We start from the raw sequence: 15,542 nt of genomic DNA, 5'->3' as shown, positions 1-15,542 counted from the left end.
GGTCAATCACAAGGAGAAAGAGCAAAAGTGTTTTGCTCGACGTTTTTGTACTATTTGCTCTCTTTCTTTCAGTCATTGGACCACTTGACCATCTAATGAATTGAGTGAAAGGGAGCCACTTGCAAGTAGTATGGGCATTTGGAATTTTTAATTACACCGCTCTTCGAACTTTTACTTTTTCATTATGAGGGCTAATCAAGGATTTATCATTGTGGATGAGGAGTTTATTAAACGTCGTTAGTTCGACAATAAAACACCGAACAAGTAAACAACAATTTATTTTATAAAAAAAACAATAGAACTTGATAAATAATACTTAGAAAACTATATACAAAAGGGATCACAGAAAAAAGAAAAGGAGCTTACAGCGAGTTTGTCCACAGACTCTCGATTCTGGGCCGAATCACTTAAACTAGTCAGCAATAAATACATACTAAACTACATTTTTGCATTAGTTTGTGTAATCTCCCCATCCTTAACTTGGAGACTCGGAACAAACTTGTCGGTCCTAATCCTTTGCCTGAACTCCTGATAATGCTTCCTACCTCCTGTCTGCTGACCCTCTTGCTGTTGCGCCCCATTAAAATCCAAAGGCTTCAAGGGCGACCCAAAATGATCACTCAGCTGCGCTTTAATCTTCTCTTGCTGCTCCGGAGAAAAGTGCTCCAACCCTGTAATAATAGCAGGAGCGGTCCTGGACCCAGAATTCAACCCTCCATTTAACACGAAATGCTGCGCAGCCTGTTGGGCCAACTTCTCGAAGTCTGGACTATGAGCCTCAGCTTCAACTTCTTGCAACTCCTGAGGCTGAATGTCGACTTGCTGCTCATAACCCAAGGAGCGCGTTTCAGGGGTATTTTGCAAGGGTGCCGAAATTAGGGCCTGCGGCGCAGGGAGGGCCTCATGGGCGTAAAAATGGGCTTGCAAAGGTTGTTGCTGCGTGGTGGACGGAGCCGAGGTAGTCGTGGGATACTGCGTAGGTGTTGGTTTGGGCGGATAATCCACGTATTGTGCTATGGTCTGGGGTTGGAGTGCTGGCTGGTAGAAGGGCTGGTGGTTTGCCGGCACGAATTGGTACCTAAAATTGTGTGATGGCCGTTGATTAATTAATCATAATAAATGATGGTTCTGCGCCCAGTTTGGCAGCACCTTTTTATCGCAATAATGGTTTATTTTTGCACGCTCCTGATGCAAGATCGAAAGTGCAAATGTTGAATGAAAGTGGCGCTTTTGTGTAATCATATGAGTTCACGTAAAGAGATGACTAGGTATTTATTCTCATTTGCATAGATATGTATCGACTTATGTATTAATAATTACAGTGGCGGTCAAAAAATAAACTTTCAAATTTATTCAAATTGATGCCATCCAAAGATATTGAAATTGTGGTACACGGCGATCAATTCTTGTAAGCTTCAATATTACGTAAAATTACATTCAAAACGCTCAGTTTTCGAAAGTCGAAAATCCCAAAAAATTGATAAATTGAGATTTTCCAAAGATGCAGAAATCGATTTTTCTTTGCCCCGTGCTCTAGGCCGCATTTAACTTGCCTCAAAATAGGCACGATAATTGCTTCTTAACGAACGCGGCCGTTAAGAATTATTAACGGCAAGTGGCCCTTAAAGTCCCCACCATCCATAGAAAAGGGCACATTTATTAGGTGATATATTATTTAATAAAGGTAGGTTTTTCGGTCGAAATATATCACGAAACCTTTCACTCAAACCGGCAAAGTTCATAAACGCCGTGGGCGCAAAGTGGACTTCGCGCTGCTGAAAATAATTGCAAGTAAGTCACTTTTGTCTTATTTTCTCTTATATTAAACCAGTTTTTATTAAACGGGTACCGTTATGTTAACGACGTTATTTATGATGAAAGCGAAACAGAAAAAGACCAGTTGGCGCGTAAAACGATTTACTTCCTATGAACATTGAAAACACATCACGAACTCTCCTGAGGCATAATTAATTATGGCTCGTGAGCAAATCGCAAACGCAGCAAAGTGGAAAAACACGGCCCAATAGTCCCTGAAACACGCACGAGTTCAAAATAAATTCATTGAAAAGTGTCCCCACACCGCGACTATCTAAAAATTAATATTTAAAAAGAAAGTTTTTTGAATAACCATCAACGTAATACGGGTTTTAGCAGAGATAATGAGGGTCATTAAGCGATCTCGGTAAAAATTGTCATTAAAAAACCATTTCGCCGCTGGAGGATTAGTAACTTCCATAACGCCATGGAAAACAATAACTTACGTAACATATAATTAGAAATCACAAAATACTTACTTGGACCCGGAACTACCCATTCCCTGGAAATATTGCAACAACTGTTGCGCAATGTTGCCCTGCTGAAGCATGCTTGCCGGGATGTACGCGGGCTGAGCTATGATGACCATGGCCACTGGGGCTGGCGGCTGACGCATCCCATAATGCTTTTTTGGGAGCTAAAACCATCTTCTATTAAAACTACTTACAGAAATTTACCCACCAATGAACCTCTGGCTGGTGATTGTACGGCAGGGCCTGTTGAAGCTGAGTCCTGCTCTGGAAACGGTCGGGAAACAGCACTTGCTGCGTCTGGACCTTGTTGCCGTAAAACTGCTGAAAGCTTAACAAATCAGGTTTCATAGTGGATCCGATAACGTTCGCGTTGCTGAATGGCTGTTTGGGTTGCTCATCCTTAGAGCCTGCTTCAGACCTCGCTAGACCGATGCACAGGAATAGGATTAGCTGTAGAATAGATTGTTTGAATATCCAAATATGTGGGTGTCTTCGGCACTTACACTCAGCGGCACGATCCCTTTCATATTTCAGCACGCAAGAGGTGAACGGATATATCAAAACGCTATCACTGCAATGAACGAAATGCAGCCAAGCTTAAAACCCCTCTCTTATTTATAGTGATATACATACTTACATTTTTTTCTTTCATTCGAAAGGTCTTTTGCTACCATCCACTACCATAACATGAAGAACTTTGTCTTTGGTGGGCTCTTACCGCACAGGCCCTCGTGATGGCAAGTAAATGGCTTTCTTCGGAGTTTCATTATCAGTTGCAGCCTTGACATGGGTCAAGTTTGTTATTTAATTTATTGCACTTTTCGTCCGGTGTTTGCAGGATTGTTACATTTAAATGGTGACGTTGTTGAGTTTAATTTTAAAAGCAGCGTTTTCTGATTGAGCACCGCCTCCAAGTTACAGGATGTCTGAACAGTAATGGGACAAAGAACAACGGCAGATTCCCGCATCAAAATATTAAGCTCCAGCGCAATTGTCATATTCCGAAAGTTAATATTAACAAAGATACAGGGCGTTAAAGTTAAAAATTTTATTTCATATCTCCGTAGTCTTTTGACTCTTGACGCAGAAATTTGGTATCCGGGGATTTTTGGATGTGACAAGCAAGCTAGTGCTGTTGGCTTAATTGTCGCTAATAGGGGGCGCGACTTGGAACCGTTTTGGTTAGTTAAAAGGCCTCTATTAAAATTAGTTGAAATTGAAGATTTTCTGTTATACGTATTATATATTATACAAACATCTCGAAAACAGTCAAGTTTTGAGGCTGCTAACAGGCACACCTTTTTTATTTACAATATTAAACAAAACAATATTCTTTGTTCATAGAACTACAGGAAATTTGTAGAAAAAAATTGGAGGTAAGACGGTTTCGAGTGGTGCCCCTATAATATATATTTATTATTGTACATTATTTATATATTATTTATTATATATAGCTTATTTCCCGCATTCGAAAACCTCTGTACATTAAATTTCAGTACAATAAGTCAAAAGGGTGTGAAGACATGAAACAAACCCCAAAATAAAATTTTAAATTTAACACCCTGTACTTATGTCAATATTACCTTTCGAAAACAGCAATTTTGCTGCATCTTAATATTTTAATGACAGAAACCTGTCGTTGCTCTTTATCCCATTACTTTCGGGACACCCTGTATAGCATTTATAACAAAATTCAAAACCGCGTTAGGTAGAGATTTTTTTAGTTAATGGACACCGTTCTGCTTTGTTTACGGCTCACAGAGCTCGAAAAGGGAGTTGCCAGATTAGCCAAGATTAATCTATGCCCGAATGGACTAGGGAAAAATTAAGTTCCATATTTAAAGAAATTAATTGAGACGAAGTCAAGGGCGCGATTTTTCAGCCCTTTAAACCAAATTATCGCAACCAATTTTCTTCTCCGATGTTTAGTACTATTCGTTTAAATTTCTCCATTATTCTTCCACCAACAAAGCGAATTTTGTCCCGGTTATTGCCGGTCCAATGAACAATTCCCAAGAACCCGACATAAATTAGTGATAAAGAGGGGAAATCGCTATTACTCTAAGGAACTGGGCAATTAATGTTTTTTAATTATTATTGTCATCATAAGTCATTAACCTGGCTCCATAATGCAGAAGTTGCATGTAATTCGCTCATTTCATGACGATTTCTACCACGAGATATCGGATTTGTGCATTATGATACGGCATAATGGAAAAGAAGTTTTTGGTTGAGAATAAAGCAAAGTACAGAAGAAATTCATGGAGTGTTACTGAATGAGAAATCTCTGAGTCCGTACGCAGGATCCGTCTTTGGGGGCTAACAGAATCTGTATATGTAAAATTAAAAATTTTATGTATTTTTGCTTTGTGGAAAAAACTTGACGTAAAAATATATTCAGCCTGACATGACTTCCGGTTACACCGGAAACTGACCCGCACTTCATTTTTTCAAATGAAATATGACAGTTATTCTGTTGAAAATGGGTTTCTTGTTGAAAATAAATATAAGTTTCACAATAGAATATAGTACCGACACTCTCGAAAAATGATTTTGATTGATTTTTATTTTTACGACTTTTTCGACACTTGAAGATCTTCACTTAAACCCAATTGTTTACGAAACTATTTGACACAAATTGGGGAAGTCGATTTTAAATGACTAAAAAATTTAACACATTTTTATAGGCATTCAAAAGGTTAAGAATTTTATTTTTTTTATTTAAAAGAAATTTAAATTCAGAATTGTTAAATTCAAAAATTTTTTTGTTTTTCAAATCACACCCTGTAATTATGTTTGCACTATTCCCTTGGCAGGAAAAAATAAACAAATATGATATACATCATAAGTATAAAAAATTAATGCTTTTTTAAGTAAATCGAAAAAAACTCTAAACTACCTTATACCGCGTAAGTACTAGATACGTCAACGCATCTTTAAACGATTAAATTGCTTAAAGTTTATTTTGATTATTATTTTTTTTTTTTAGTTGGAGTCAAAAATTAGTGAAAACCATTATTGAAAAAAAAGTTTATACTACTTTTATGATATAATTAACAATAATTAACAATAAACGTTTACAACTAATTTACAATAAATGTTGAACATGTTTTTGAAATTGTTTTCTTAACTCTTTAAATGTCTATAAAAATGTGTTAATTTTCCAGCAATTTCAAATTTACTTTACCAAGTTATATCAAATAATTTTTTAAATAATTGAGTTTTACTAAAGCTCTACAAGTATCGAAAAAGTCATAAAAATCAAAGTAAATCAAAAACAGATAAGTTCATTTTCAGCAAAAAAAAAAACATTTTCGCTAAAAAAACTGCCTTCTTCCATTTAACAAAATGAAGTAAGAGTCAGTTTCCGTCGTAACCGGAAATCCTATCAGGGCAAAAATATTTATGCAATGTCAGATTTTTTCCACAAAAAATATTCGTTAAACTTGTAGTATTCCATATACGGATTGTATCAGCTCCCTCAGGCGGACCCTGTAATGCCGTTTCGTCTAGCCCCACAATGTGCCCAAATACTCGAAAGCTCTACAAATTAACAAAAATGCCTCTACGAAGAACGCCAGTCCATGACCAAGATGTCTTTGAACTTACTAAAGCTCTCAAAGATTTGCGGGAAACCATTCGAATAAACCCAAAAATTTTAATTTTTCAACTATTATTCGAATAATTTAATTATTAATGGTTTATTTGTAGTATTCGAATGTCCAGATCTAGATGACCCAAATATTCCAATACTACAAAGAGTGGTTTCAGAAGTAAATTTTCGGACACAGTTGGGCAAAACAATAAACTGGCTACGTATCCTCACAATGAAAAAATATTGCCAACTACGTTCGAAATGCCAAAAACCAAGTTGCACTTCAATGTTTTACATATAATTTTTTTTATAACTCCTGTTTTGAATGTTGATGTTAGTTTTTTGTGAATTTCCAATTAAAACCACGAAAGTAAATCGAGTTTTTGCGCATTTTTGACATTTTGAATCCTGAATTTAGAGCTTAACATTTTTCCTTTTTCACTATACAAACCAGAACAGGTTAAAGCGGGAAATTCATCTGGTATTACCGAATGAAGAAAACAATACAAAAATGCGATGTAAAAAGAGCAAACCTCGTTTCTTTCTCAAACTACGCACTATCTGAATCCATACAATGTTGTTGCGTGTAAATTCACAATGGACCCAGATACACATCTTGTTTGCATAGTAGCTAACCTTTAGATATTGGAGGAAAGGTAATAAATAAATACTTTCAGTATTCGGGTTTATAATAGCTTAACTTTCTCTCAATAGTAAAAAAATACTATTACACAAATCAAAACTAGATCACATTATTTTAATGAAAGGCTTTTTTGATCTATTCATTTAAAATGCGTGGCTTTGGTCATTCGGCTTCCTATAAGCGATTAATTTTAAGAGTGACTAAGAATTTCACCGGTTTTTAGACTTCAACAATGTGGAAAATTGCAGGTTTTTTAATTCAGCTCTAGGAATTCCTGACGGGCTTAATGAGGCACCGTAATTAGCAGCAATCTAGCTAGAAGTAGCTTCAAAAGTAACCATTTTCCACTTTCAGATTTTAATTCAATAAATGCTTCCCTGAATAAAACTTCTTCATAACACGTTACGTAATGATTTTTGTATCATGACGTCTTTGAATTCGATGAATCCTAAAATTCTCCCGTAACATTCACAATCGCTCGTCTGATTAATTGCCTTGGCCAATCCGTAGCGCATTATTTATGCTAATTCTGTATCGTCAATGAGCGGGTTTGTTCAAAAATAGTTTACTTTCACCAAATCCTAATTTCAAGAAAGTGTTCAGGCAAAAGAGACAATGCGTGACACCCATACAATCTGATGTAACGGTTGTTCAATACAGAGTCTCTCAAAAATATACCAACAAACTTTAATGAATGGTGGAGGACATCGATACAAACTTTTTGTCATTAATAAACATATGTTCGCAAAAATGCCATTAGGACTGTGGAGCAAATAAAATACTTTAAGTTATATCAAATAACTGAATTAATTCTTGATTGAGTTTTGAACACCACTGTCTTTCGTTGAACATGTTTTCTTTCAACTACGTTTGTTGATGGAGAACATAAACATTTCTTATCACAATTAAACATTCCAAAGATGCCTATATTGAGACCTTAGCAGGTATTATTTGTGCATTATAATTATTCAGTTGGTGTGGTTAAATTCATTTTGTTGATTTTTAAATGAAAATTTGTATTGAAAAGTGACGTTAATTTCTCACTTGAAGGAATTGCTGATATGTATCGATATATTGGAAGAAGAAATCCTGCAGCCTGGCCCTCGCGTTCTCCTGATCTCAACACCCCAGATTTTTCCCCTAGGGGTTCTACGGAACGCCTATTCGTAATGAGGAAGATCTCTTTGTAAGAATAATGACCAGTTGCACACATCTAGAAGCTACTCCCGGAATATTCCATAAGATCCGCGAGTCAATGAACCGACAGTGAAGTTTTTGTAGTGAACCAAATGATGAACATTTTGAACAATTATTGCGAGTTATCGTTTATTGAACGATAAAACAACCTTTAACACAAACTAATGCCGCATTGTCATTTTTTCTGCTCAAACGGCTCATTTGCGAGCATATATAATTTATTTAAAAAAAATTTTTGTCAATGCCTCCGTCCATCCCCTTAAAGTATGTCAGCACATTTCTGGGACAGCCGGTGTAATGTAAAATTTGTTTGATTTTTTGTCTTGTTTTGTGCATATATGAAGGAAAAACAATGGATCAAGGAGGAGGTAAGAGCATCATCATCAGCACACTAAATTCCGATACAAGGAAGCCCGAAACATTGCAATTTAGAAAGGCGTAAGCATTTTGATGCTTTTATAGATAGGTTCATATCCAATCACCGCCTATTCTTCGCATTTCAGAACGTGCACTCTTGGCAATAATGGCTTTAAATCACCAAAGGATTAATTAACAAATCAATTTCCTTTTAATCACTTTATCATATCTAATATGGCATAGTAGCTCCCAGAAATGAGAGCGAATAAGGCAATGAGAATGATGCAAATGTTTTTTATCAGCTTCCAGTGATACTTTCCCCATCCTTCTTCGTAGTTGATAATGATGTCCAAGATGGCCGGGACCAAAAAACCCAGCGAGGAGAAGAAAATGGCACCGACGAGGTCGATGAGGGATTCTAAATCTTCCCCACCGGCAATGGCAACACCTGAAGAGGAAATTTTGTTGTACCAAGGGAACTGTTGAGCAATTGTTCTTCAGTAACTAATTAAGTAATTGAGTTTCGGGCGGTTGCGCCTCCCCCTACATATCTTAAATGGCGAGGGGCCACAAACAACGCGTTTCGGATATGTTTTTAGCCAGGGAAAAAATATAATAGAAAATATAAGCGCAGATTTGAAGAAAATTTATTCAGTAGATTAAAAGGGCTGCAGTTGCAGTAATAGGGGAAACAATTATAGTGTCTCGGCAGTTTGCGATAACCGGGACTACCCTAACTTTGCGAGACTCACAATCTCCATTTTAACGCAAATACAACCACTGATAAAGTGAGATTACTTAACAACGCCTTGAGCTATTTAGAACACTTTTACTTGTGCTTATTACTCCTTCCCAGTGCACTGCCTAATACCTCTAAGTAACCTATGACGCATCATCACCTCATAAACGGAGCTATGTATGTACGCACACTTTGAGAGGTGAATCTTTGAATAATTTTAAGACCGAAAGTTCAGGTTAGTTTAAGTTAGCCCACGACGGGCCGTAGCGGCTAAGGTCTTCAGAGACAGGATAGTCAAATTATAATTTTAATTCTGACCAAAGTCATTCCATATCTCATAGACCAAAGGAGATTTAGCAAAGCGGTTTATGTAGGACGATAGAGCGCTTCGAAACCATTAATTTTATGCAATTGAGACAAGTGTTCCTGATAGAGTTTTAGCGTCCTACAAATAGCTAAAACAGTTTTTGAAAATATTTCAGACAGGGCCTCATGAAGGCTTAGTTCCTGGAAAACCGTTAAAGTAAGCTAACGGAAAGTATATTAAGGAACTGTGGCCTGGAGCTATTAAATACATAGGATTCACTAATATACAGGGTGTCCCGTGGCAAAACAACGTATGTTCCACACTTAGACAGAATCTTATAGAAATCATTTTTTACCAGTCACAACCGCAACCATAACAATCCTCAGCCATATCTGATAACTATTATGTTTCTCCTCTGGAATCCTCTTCTTCATCCTCTTCCACAGTATATCCGTCGGTATGTAGAACTGCAGCATAAACGAGAAAAAAACGGAAATAGCTATAGCCGCCTGGACTATTTGGGCAGGTCTGTAATCATCCAAATTACTCTCGATTCCTGCCCTCAAACTTCACTCACATCTCGTTATCAGGCAGGTTAGTGGTAATGGTGACCTTAGTGTTCTCACCGTACGTGTAATACCCTAAGAATCCTATGGAGGTAAAGAGAAACACTATGACCACCATGGCGGAATTGAGCACCCCGCAAGTGCCAAGGAACTTTGGTTCTGGCATAGAGTTCTCTACCGGCATAATAGTGCCGATTCCCTCCATCGCAAAAAGAACTGTGCTGAAGAAGGATGGAATTCCTAAGACACACGTTACTAACATTTTTATTTGAATTATTTATTGTTTTCAATACCAGCAAATCCGTTGCCCATCTTCAGACTTTTTGGATCCACGTTCTTGAGTCCTGAAAATATGTAATACCCAGTAATACCGAAAGCCACTCCCAAAAAGAGATTAGCAATGAAAGAGAAAGGAACCATGTGTTTGATTTCTCTGATTTGGCAAAGTCCCATCAAGAGAGCCATTATTACGAGCTTGAGGATGTATCGGTCTAGTAAAGGATCTACCTCCGGATAGCAGTAAGTTATGAGCTAAAATTAACTGCAGTTGCTTATGTTATCATTGCAATCATTTCTGAGCAGCACCTTAGTCAGGGAAACCGATATAAAGACCATGTATACAGCCACTCCAAGGTAGTAAGTGGAGATAAGTGCAAACTCCACGAATCCTCTACAATTTTTTCGCTAGTTTTGATAAATTTTTATACGCGAAAACTCACCTGGCAAAGCCAGACCATTTTCTCAAGGCCTTAGGGCCCTGCTTGAAAACCTCTTCAGCAGTATCTGCAAAACCCAGACTGGGAATCTTCCCTCTGGCACATACTTTCTCTGAGGCCGCCACCTGCATACAAACCACCATATAACACTATTATTATCATAGAATATAAGAGGAATTTACTAATATGTAGACAGTGTGAGTGCACAAGATCCCAATGAGGATGTTCCCTATGAGGCCAACTAAAAGTCCCGCGCTCTTGAAGGCGCGAGGCACCGCCAGGATTCCAGTCCCCAAAGACGATTTCACTAAGTGTAAAAATGCTCCTAAATAACTAAAATTTTATTAGCAAACAATGGATGGTTAATTAGTTAAATTGCTATGTGTGTGTATAGACTTACTTGTTTGGGTGGTTCAAAACACGGTGCTCATGAGGCCTATAGAGCTTCTCTGCAACCACTCCATTTTCCACATCTAACTTGAAGTTGTCGGTCATCACAAGCTTTGTTCTGGAATTTGAGGGTTTGGGAAATAAGCTGATGTCTAGGAAATGAGCATTGAGCATGACATCGCAGGATTTCGTCTCTGCTGCCTGCTCAATTAAGTTGATATTATGTCAGATGAGGTGGATGTTGTGTACGTACTTGGAGTTGTAGGTTTCTAAGCTGGGTATGGACAGGTTGTGGTTCTTACTGTCCTCGCTCATACTGCGAGAAACCTAAAGAAAATGTGGTTTAATAAAAGTTACTACATATACTCACAGTGAAAAGATTAATTTCTAGTAGGTTTGAACTTGGCTTGAAATAATCATTGAGTGGTAGTTAGCTTCGAGAGATTTGTTCAAATGTTTATTCACCTACTTAGCTCACGATATCTGCACTATATACAGACACGCATATTACTCCCATTTTTTTGCATTCCAAAGTTCATTTTTATTAGCTTATGATCGCCTCAAATCATTTAAAATCTAAATAATGCGAAAAATCACTCACACCGACTTAACTAAAGCATTTATCCCTCAAATAATTTATTCAGATTGAGCCATAATTCACGTAAGGAGTCCCCTTTTGATATTAGAGCATATGAAAATACAGCTATAAACATCAGGCATTTTAGTGGTCAAACGATAAATTCTGATGCCGGCTTGGAGCGGCGCGTAAATAAAAAATGTCGAAAACACCTTGAAAATTGGCTAATCCTGACAAAAATAATGAGACTCATCTGCCGATGTTTTCAACGACCTCAGATATTTTCATTCAAATAGTTAAAATTTGCCATCCCAATTTCAAAACAATGATTAGGAGGGACTTAGACCGGACAATTTATTAGCCAATTAATGCTTTATTATTATTATTTAGTTTTTTAGTCGGTTCCTCTTTTTATAATTTCCAACGTCCAAGAGCAAAATACTCATTTCGTCAATACTGAAGAACTGCCTTCAGATCAAATCAGCGAAATTCTACAAATTCCCCGAATTCACAAATTTAGGCGGAAGGAAGAACATGGCAACGGAGCGCATGTCATTTGTTTTCAAATCTGACAGCAAGATCCTTCTTGAAGTCGTCTTGGTTCTCAAATCAACTCAATCGACTTAAACTCTTTTGAGCTACATTTCGACGAGAGTGCATATTATCAATTCAGACGACGAGCAATGGTGCCAGAAAGAAGAAATGGAGTGTGAAGAATGAAAACAGTGAAGAAAATTAATTTCTAAAAATGAAGTGTGCCCACAATGCATTGCATCAGGTAAGCAACGTTGCCACACCGATCAGTGATTTGCCATTTGGCATTTCAAGATTGGGTCTTACAGAGAAATATTTAGGGAATGGTGGCAGTAATTAAGAAATTAAGTAATTAAACAATTAAAGTAATTAAGAAAAGGTACGAATTATGACGGTTTATTATCGAGTAATTAATTGCATAGTAAAATTTCTTCAAAACACATGAGCCCAGATCCAATTCGCCATGGTGCGACCTTTAAATCCAGAAAAGTTGCATAAGTCGAAAATACGCAGTTTTCGTGAAAATGTTGCTGCTACTGAGCCAAGGAACGCCACTTAATGAGGCATCAATCAGCGCTTATTAGTAAATCCCACTTGAAAATCTCATTAAATCGAATCTTCTGTTGAGTAGAAGTTTGCTATTATTGTTTTTTATTACAACATCCAATATACGTCTAATCACTGGAGGATTTGCAGACGGGTTTTCCTAATATTTGCAATCTACTTGTTTCGAGTTTATAATGTTACAAAGCACCCTCATGGAGACGTGTGTGATGGAAAAGTATATCCTTTTGTAGTGGAAAATCCAGAACTTACCTGGACTGAATTAGTTTAAATGCAACAGGCTTTCTCACTCGCGTTCCAACCGCACCGATTATTGAACACTTTTTCCCACGAAAACCGAATAAACTTGACACAAAATCGTGAAAAGCCTTTTCATTTGTGTTTCGGGAGAGAGACCATCACATTTTGATGTCCTGCCACAAACTGGAGGTGTTTTGGAGTTTATGTAATTACATGGCGCGATCAAAAGCACACGGATCAGTTTTGTTGGGGTGTAGCACATGGAACAATTCCATTTCTCCTACTCAAAAGTACGGTCACATTTCATAGATACGAGGATTTATCCATGTTTCCCCACACCGTCTCAATTAATAATACTGAGAAACTGTGAGCGGTCTGGATTAGAATGTTGATGGTTCACTGTAGAGCGTAATAAATAATACATTTTTGTGGCACGACATCAGAATGTGGGCATTTAATTTTTGTCAGTTTATTATTAACGACACTAAAAATAACAGATATTTAAAAATCTTCGCCAAAATCGTGGAAGATTTTGAGTATTACTACGTTTGAATGAACGCGTGGATGCATCATTTGGTTTTACGCATTAGTTTAAATGGAGAACTGGGTGATGCTCTTATTAACCTTGTTCGGCGGGTACAGCGATATCCACAGGTAAATTACCCTCAGAAAACAATAAAAATACATATAGGCCGATCTATGCGAAAAAGTTGAATTTTAGCGCTCCGAAGCTAACAAAATTAGTTTTTCCAAGTTTTGGTCACATGGCCTCATGAAGGATTGACTTGCTAGAAAACACGTGAAATTTGCTATAAGATTGTGTCTTAAGAAACCGTCCCATTGATTTGTCGAACACCATCGCGAATCCAGGACTTAAAGTGAATCACGGCAAAAACTCCTTTTATTATTATATATATTTATATAAAGCGTGTGCTTTTATTAATCTTAAAATTACATCAAAGCAACGAGAGTTGAGTATAGCGATTTACATAAGTAATGAGTAGTTGATTCAAAAATCGCATAATATACAGGGTGCTCTAGATAAGAAAGCTAAAAAAAATTGTTTTTTGTGGTTGGTAAGTTATCACTAATAAGATGTATATTCATCAGGTACTTTATACACTAAACCATCTATATTATCGGACAAAGCAAAATTACATATTCAAATGACACATTCAAATGCATGAGAGCTTGATCATATGCTTAACTGGGAAATTCATCTACCGAATAGAATATCGATGGATGACTATAATCTAACGAAACACTTCTACTTAAACGTAGCACAAAGAAGTCCTAACAATTTATAAAAATCACCTAATTAAGACTCAAATCACTCGAAACCCATTGGAAATATACTGTATGTTCCCAGATGAGGTTGCCAAATATCGAAAATTAATTCTCGTTTTTATGGCGACCGTAACTAAGACTTTTATTGTTTAGGTTTTAATATAATAATAAACTACAATTGAAAATTCGTTCGATCCATTCATCACCTTCTTGAACACACAGCTCATGACTTCGGCATCGTTCACTGCTATAACTTCTTCGGATTTTTTCGATCGGTAAAGGAAACATCTCTGATCCTCTTCTTCAAATGTCTTGCGTTGAACGGAGGAAGATAATTCGCACAAATTATTTGTTTTGAACGGTTCCAAAGGTAAAAATTCGCCACAGTCAAATGAGGGCTCCTCGAATGCCATAAAACAGGACCATTTCGGCGGATCCAATCCTCTCCATATGGCTGATACAACCATTCTACAACCATTCACGTATAACGGACAAGACAATCATTTTGTTGAAAGTAACACCTCGCGCGATTATTAATCGGCAGATCGTCCAACCTTTCATTTAGAAGATGTCGTAACCTTTTCAAATACGTCTGTTGGTTAACCGAATTTTCAAAAAATATGGTTCAGTTATATCATGGAAAAATAAGTACACTATACGTGTATTTAACCGATCATTACCGATTACAAACGGTTCGAAAATAGGGTTTGTGATCGCTCCAACATCTTCCATGCCGATATGCAACAGTACCATTGGTGGAGAACGTGGGACTCATAAGAGAATACAATCGATATATCGATTCGATCAATCGATTATCTCGATAAAAGTGTTGTATAAATGCACAAGCAGAAATCAAGACATTTTCCTTGATCTCTTAGTTCTAAAGCGTGATTAAAAATTGATTTGAAGGGGTCGATTTTAAATTGTTTCAATGTTATTTGGTACACGTTTTACTTATTCCTAATTGAAGCCATCTACGCCGTTAAGAAAGTTTTAGATTATTTTCCATCAATTGCAATAAGGATCGCAGCATCATCTTCGTCTCGAACTATCATCTTAGTTTCCTTACAACTAATGCGGAACCAGTAGTTACGAATTTCTCGGTCAATTTTTCCGCACGTTATTTTGCGATGTAAATATGCGGAAACTTTTAATTGCACACTCGTTACTCATTCGATAATGTTGTCATTTAATTTAAATCCTCTTTACCATTAGCGCGAAACCAAAAATTAATTTTTGGATCTTTAAAAAACTTTCAACTAAATGGACCAATTTTCCGATGGTATTTCTCAGTAACGAAAAGGAACGTTGAAACCGCTTTGGAACAAGCAAAAACGTTCATGAAGAATACATTTTTTTCTCTTGGTACTCCCATCTAAAGACATACTGCATATAATGTATTAAAGGTATATAAAGTACATTAAAGATATATGGGATATATTAAAGATACATAGGGCGTTGATGCATTGGAATGTATACAGGGTGGGCCACGAATAACGCCTCGTAATTTCACTACAAAGCCAAGAGATTTTTTAACTGTTT

The 15,542-nt window shown here is 36.9% G+C and overlaps 2 protein-coding genes across 4 annotated transcripts; both read right to left on the bottom strand.

The window, feature by feature from the left end:
* Window positions 1-262: 262 nt before the first annotated feature.
* Window positions 263-3,233, bottom strand: LOC136343506 (uncharacterized). The gene is made up of 5 exons (XM_066290264.1): window positions 2,926-3,233; window positions 2,792-2,859; window positions 2,505-2,738; window positions 2,295-2,452; window positions 263-1,078 (listed from the first exon to the last, which is right to left on the bottom strand). The coding sequence occupies exons 2-5, from the start codon at window positions 2,813-2,815 to the stop codon at window positions 439-441; spliced, it is 1,056 nt and encodes a 351-aa protein (XP_066146361.1). The 5' UTR covers window positions 2,816-2,859; window positions 2,926-3,233; the 3' UTR covers window positions 263-438.
* A 5,039-nt stretch (window positions 3,234-8,272) lies between these two features.
* On the bottom strand, window positions 8,273-13,094 carry LOC136343505 (proton-coupled amino acid transporter-like protein pathetic). Of its 3 annotated transcripts, none has more exons than XM_066290262.1 (10): window positions 12,726-13,094; window positions 11,052-11,125; window positions 10,809-10,999; window positions 10,591-10,741; window positions 10,412-10,533; window positions 10,278-10,362; window positions 9,986-10,223; window positions 9,704-9,932; window positions 9,482-9,654; window positions 8,273-8,528 (listed from the first exon to the last, which is right to left on the bottom strand). In XM_066290262.1, the coding sequence occupies exons 3-10, from the start codon at window positions 10,970-10,972 to the stop codon at window positions 8,296-8,298; spliced, it is 1,395 nt and encodes a 464-aa protein (XP_066146359.1). In that variant the 5' UTR covers window positions 10,973-10,999; window positions 11,052-11,125; window positions 12,726-13,094; the 3' UTR covers window positions 8,273-8,295. The 3 variants fall into 3 exon arrangements, with proteins under 3 accessions (XP_066146359.1, XP_066146358.1, XP_066146360.1); XM_066290261.1 differs by having other exon boundaries at window positions 10,809-10,916; window positions 12,726-13,093; XM_066290263.1 differs by lacking the exons at window positions 11,052-11,125; window positions 12,726-13,094 and having other exon boundaries at window positions 10,591-10,715; window positions 10,809-10,939.
* Between the last annotated feature and the right edge of the window lie 2,448 nt (window positions 13,095-15,542).

This window comes from Euwallacea fornicatus, chromosome 15, assembly GCF_040115645.1.
Source record: "Euwallacea fornicatus isolate EFF26 chromosome 15, ASM4011564v1, whole genome shotgun sequence".
Taxonomy (NCBI): Eukaryota; Metazoa; Arthropoda; class Insecta; order Coleoptera; family Curculionidae; genus Euwallacea; species Euwallacea fornicatus.
Note: the sequence above shows the minus strand (reverse complement) of the source record. Positions and strands in the feature narration are given on the sequence as shown.

Bases quoted from the DNA above. Each gene is read 5' to 3' on its own strand.
- LOC136343506 (XM_066290264.1), bottom strand. From the start codon at position 2,815: ATGAAAGGGATCGTGCCGCTGAGT. The intron at 2,739-2,791 runs GTAAGTGCCGAA...TCTATTCTACAG, and splicing joins AAGGGATCGTGCCGCTGAGT to CTAATCCTATTCCTGTGCAT. The intron at 1,079-2,294 runs GTAAGTATTTTG...ACACAATTTTAG, and splicing joins ATGGGTAGTTCCGGGTCCAA to GTACCAATTCGTGCCGGCAA.
- LOC136343505 (XM_066290261.1), bottom strand. From the start codon at position 11,113: ATGAGCGAGGACAGTAAGAACCACAACCTGTCCATACCCAGCTTAGAA. The intron at 10,917-11,051 runs GTACGTACACAA...CTCAAATTCCAG, and splicing joins TTAGAAACCTACAACTCCAA to AACAAAGCTTGTGATGACCG. The intron at 9,933-9,985 runs GTATTGAAAACA...CGTGTGTCTTAG, and splicing joins GATGGGCAACGGATTTGCTG to GAATTCCATCCTTCTTCAGC.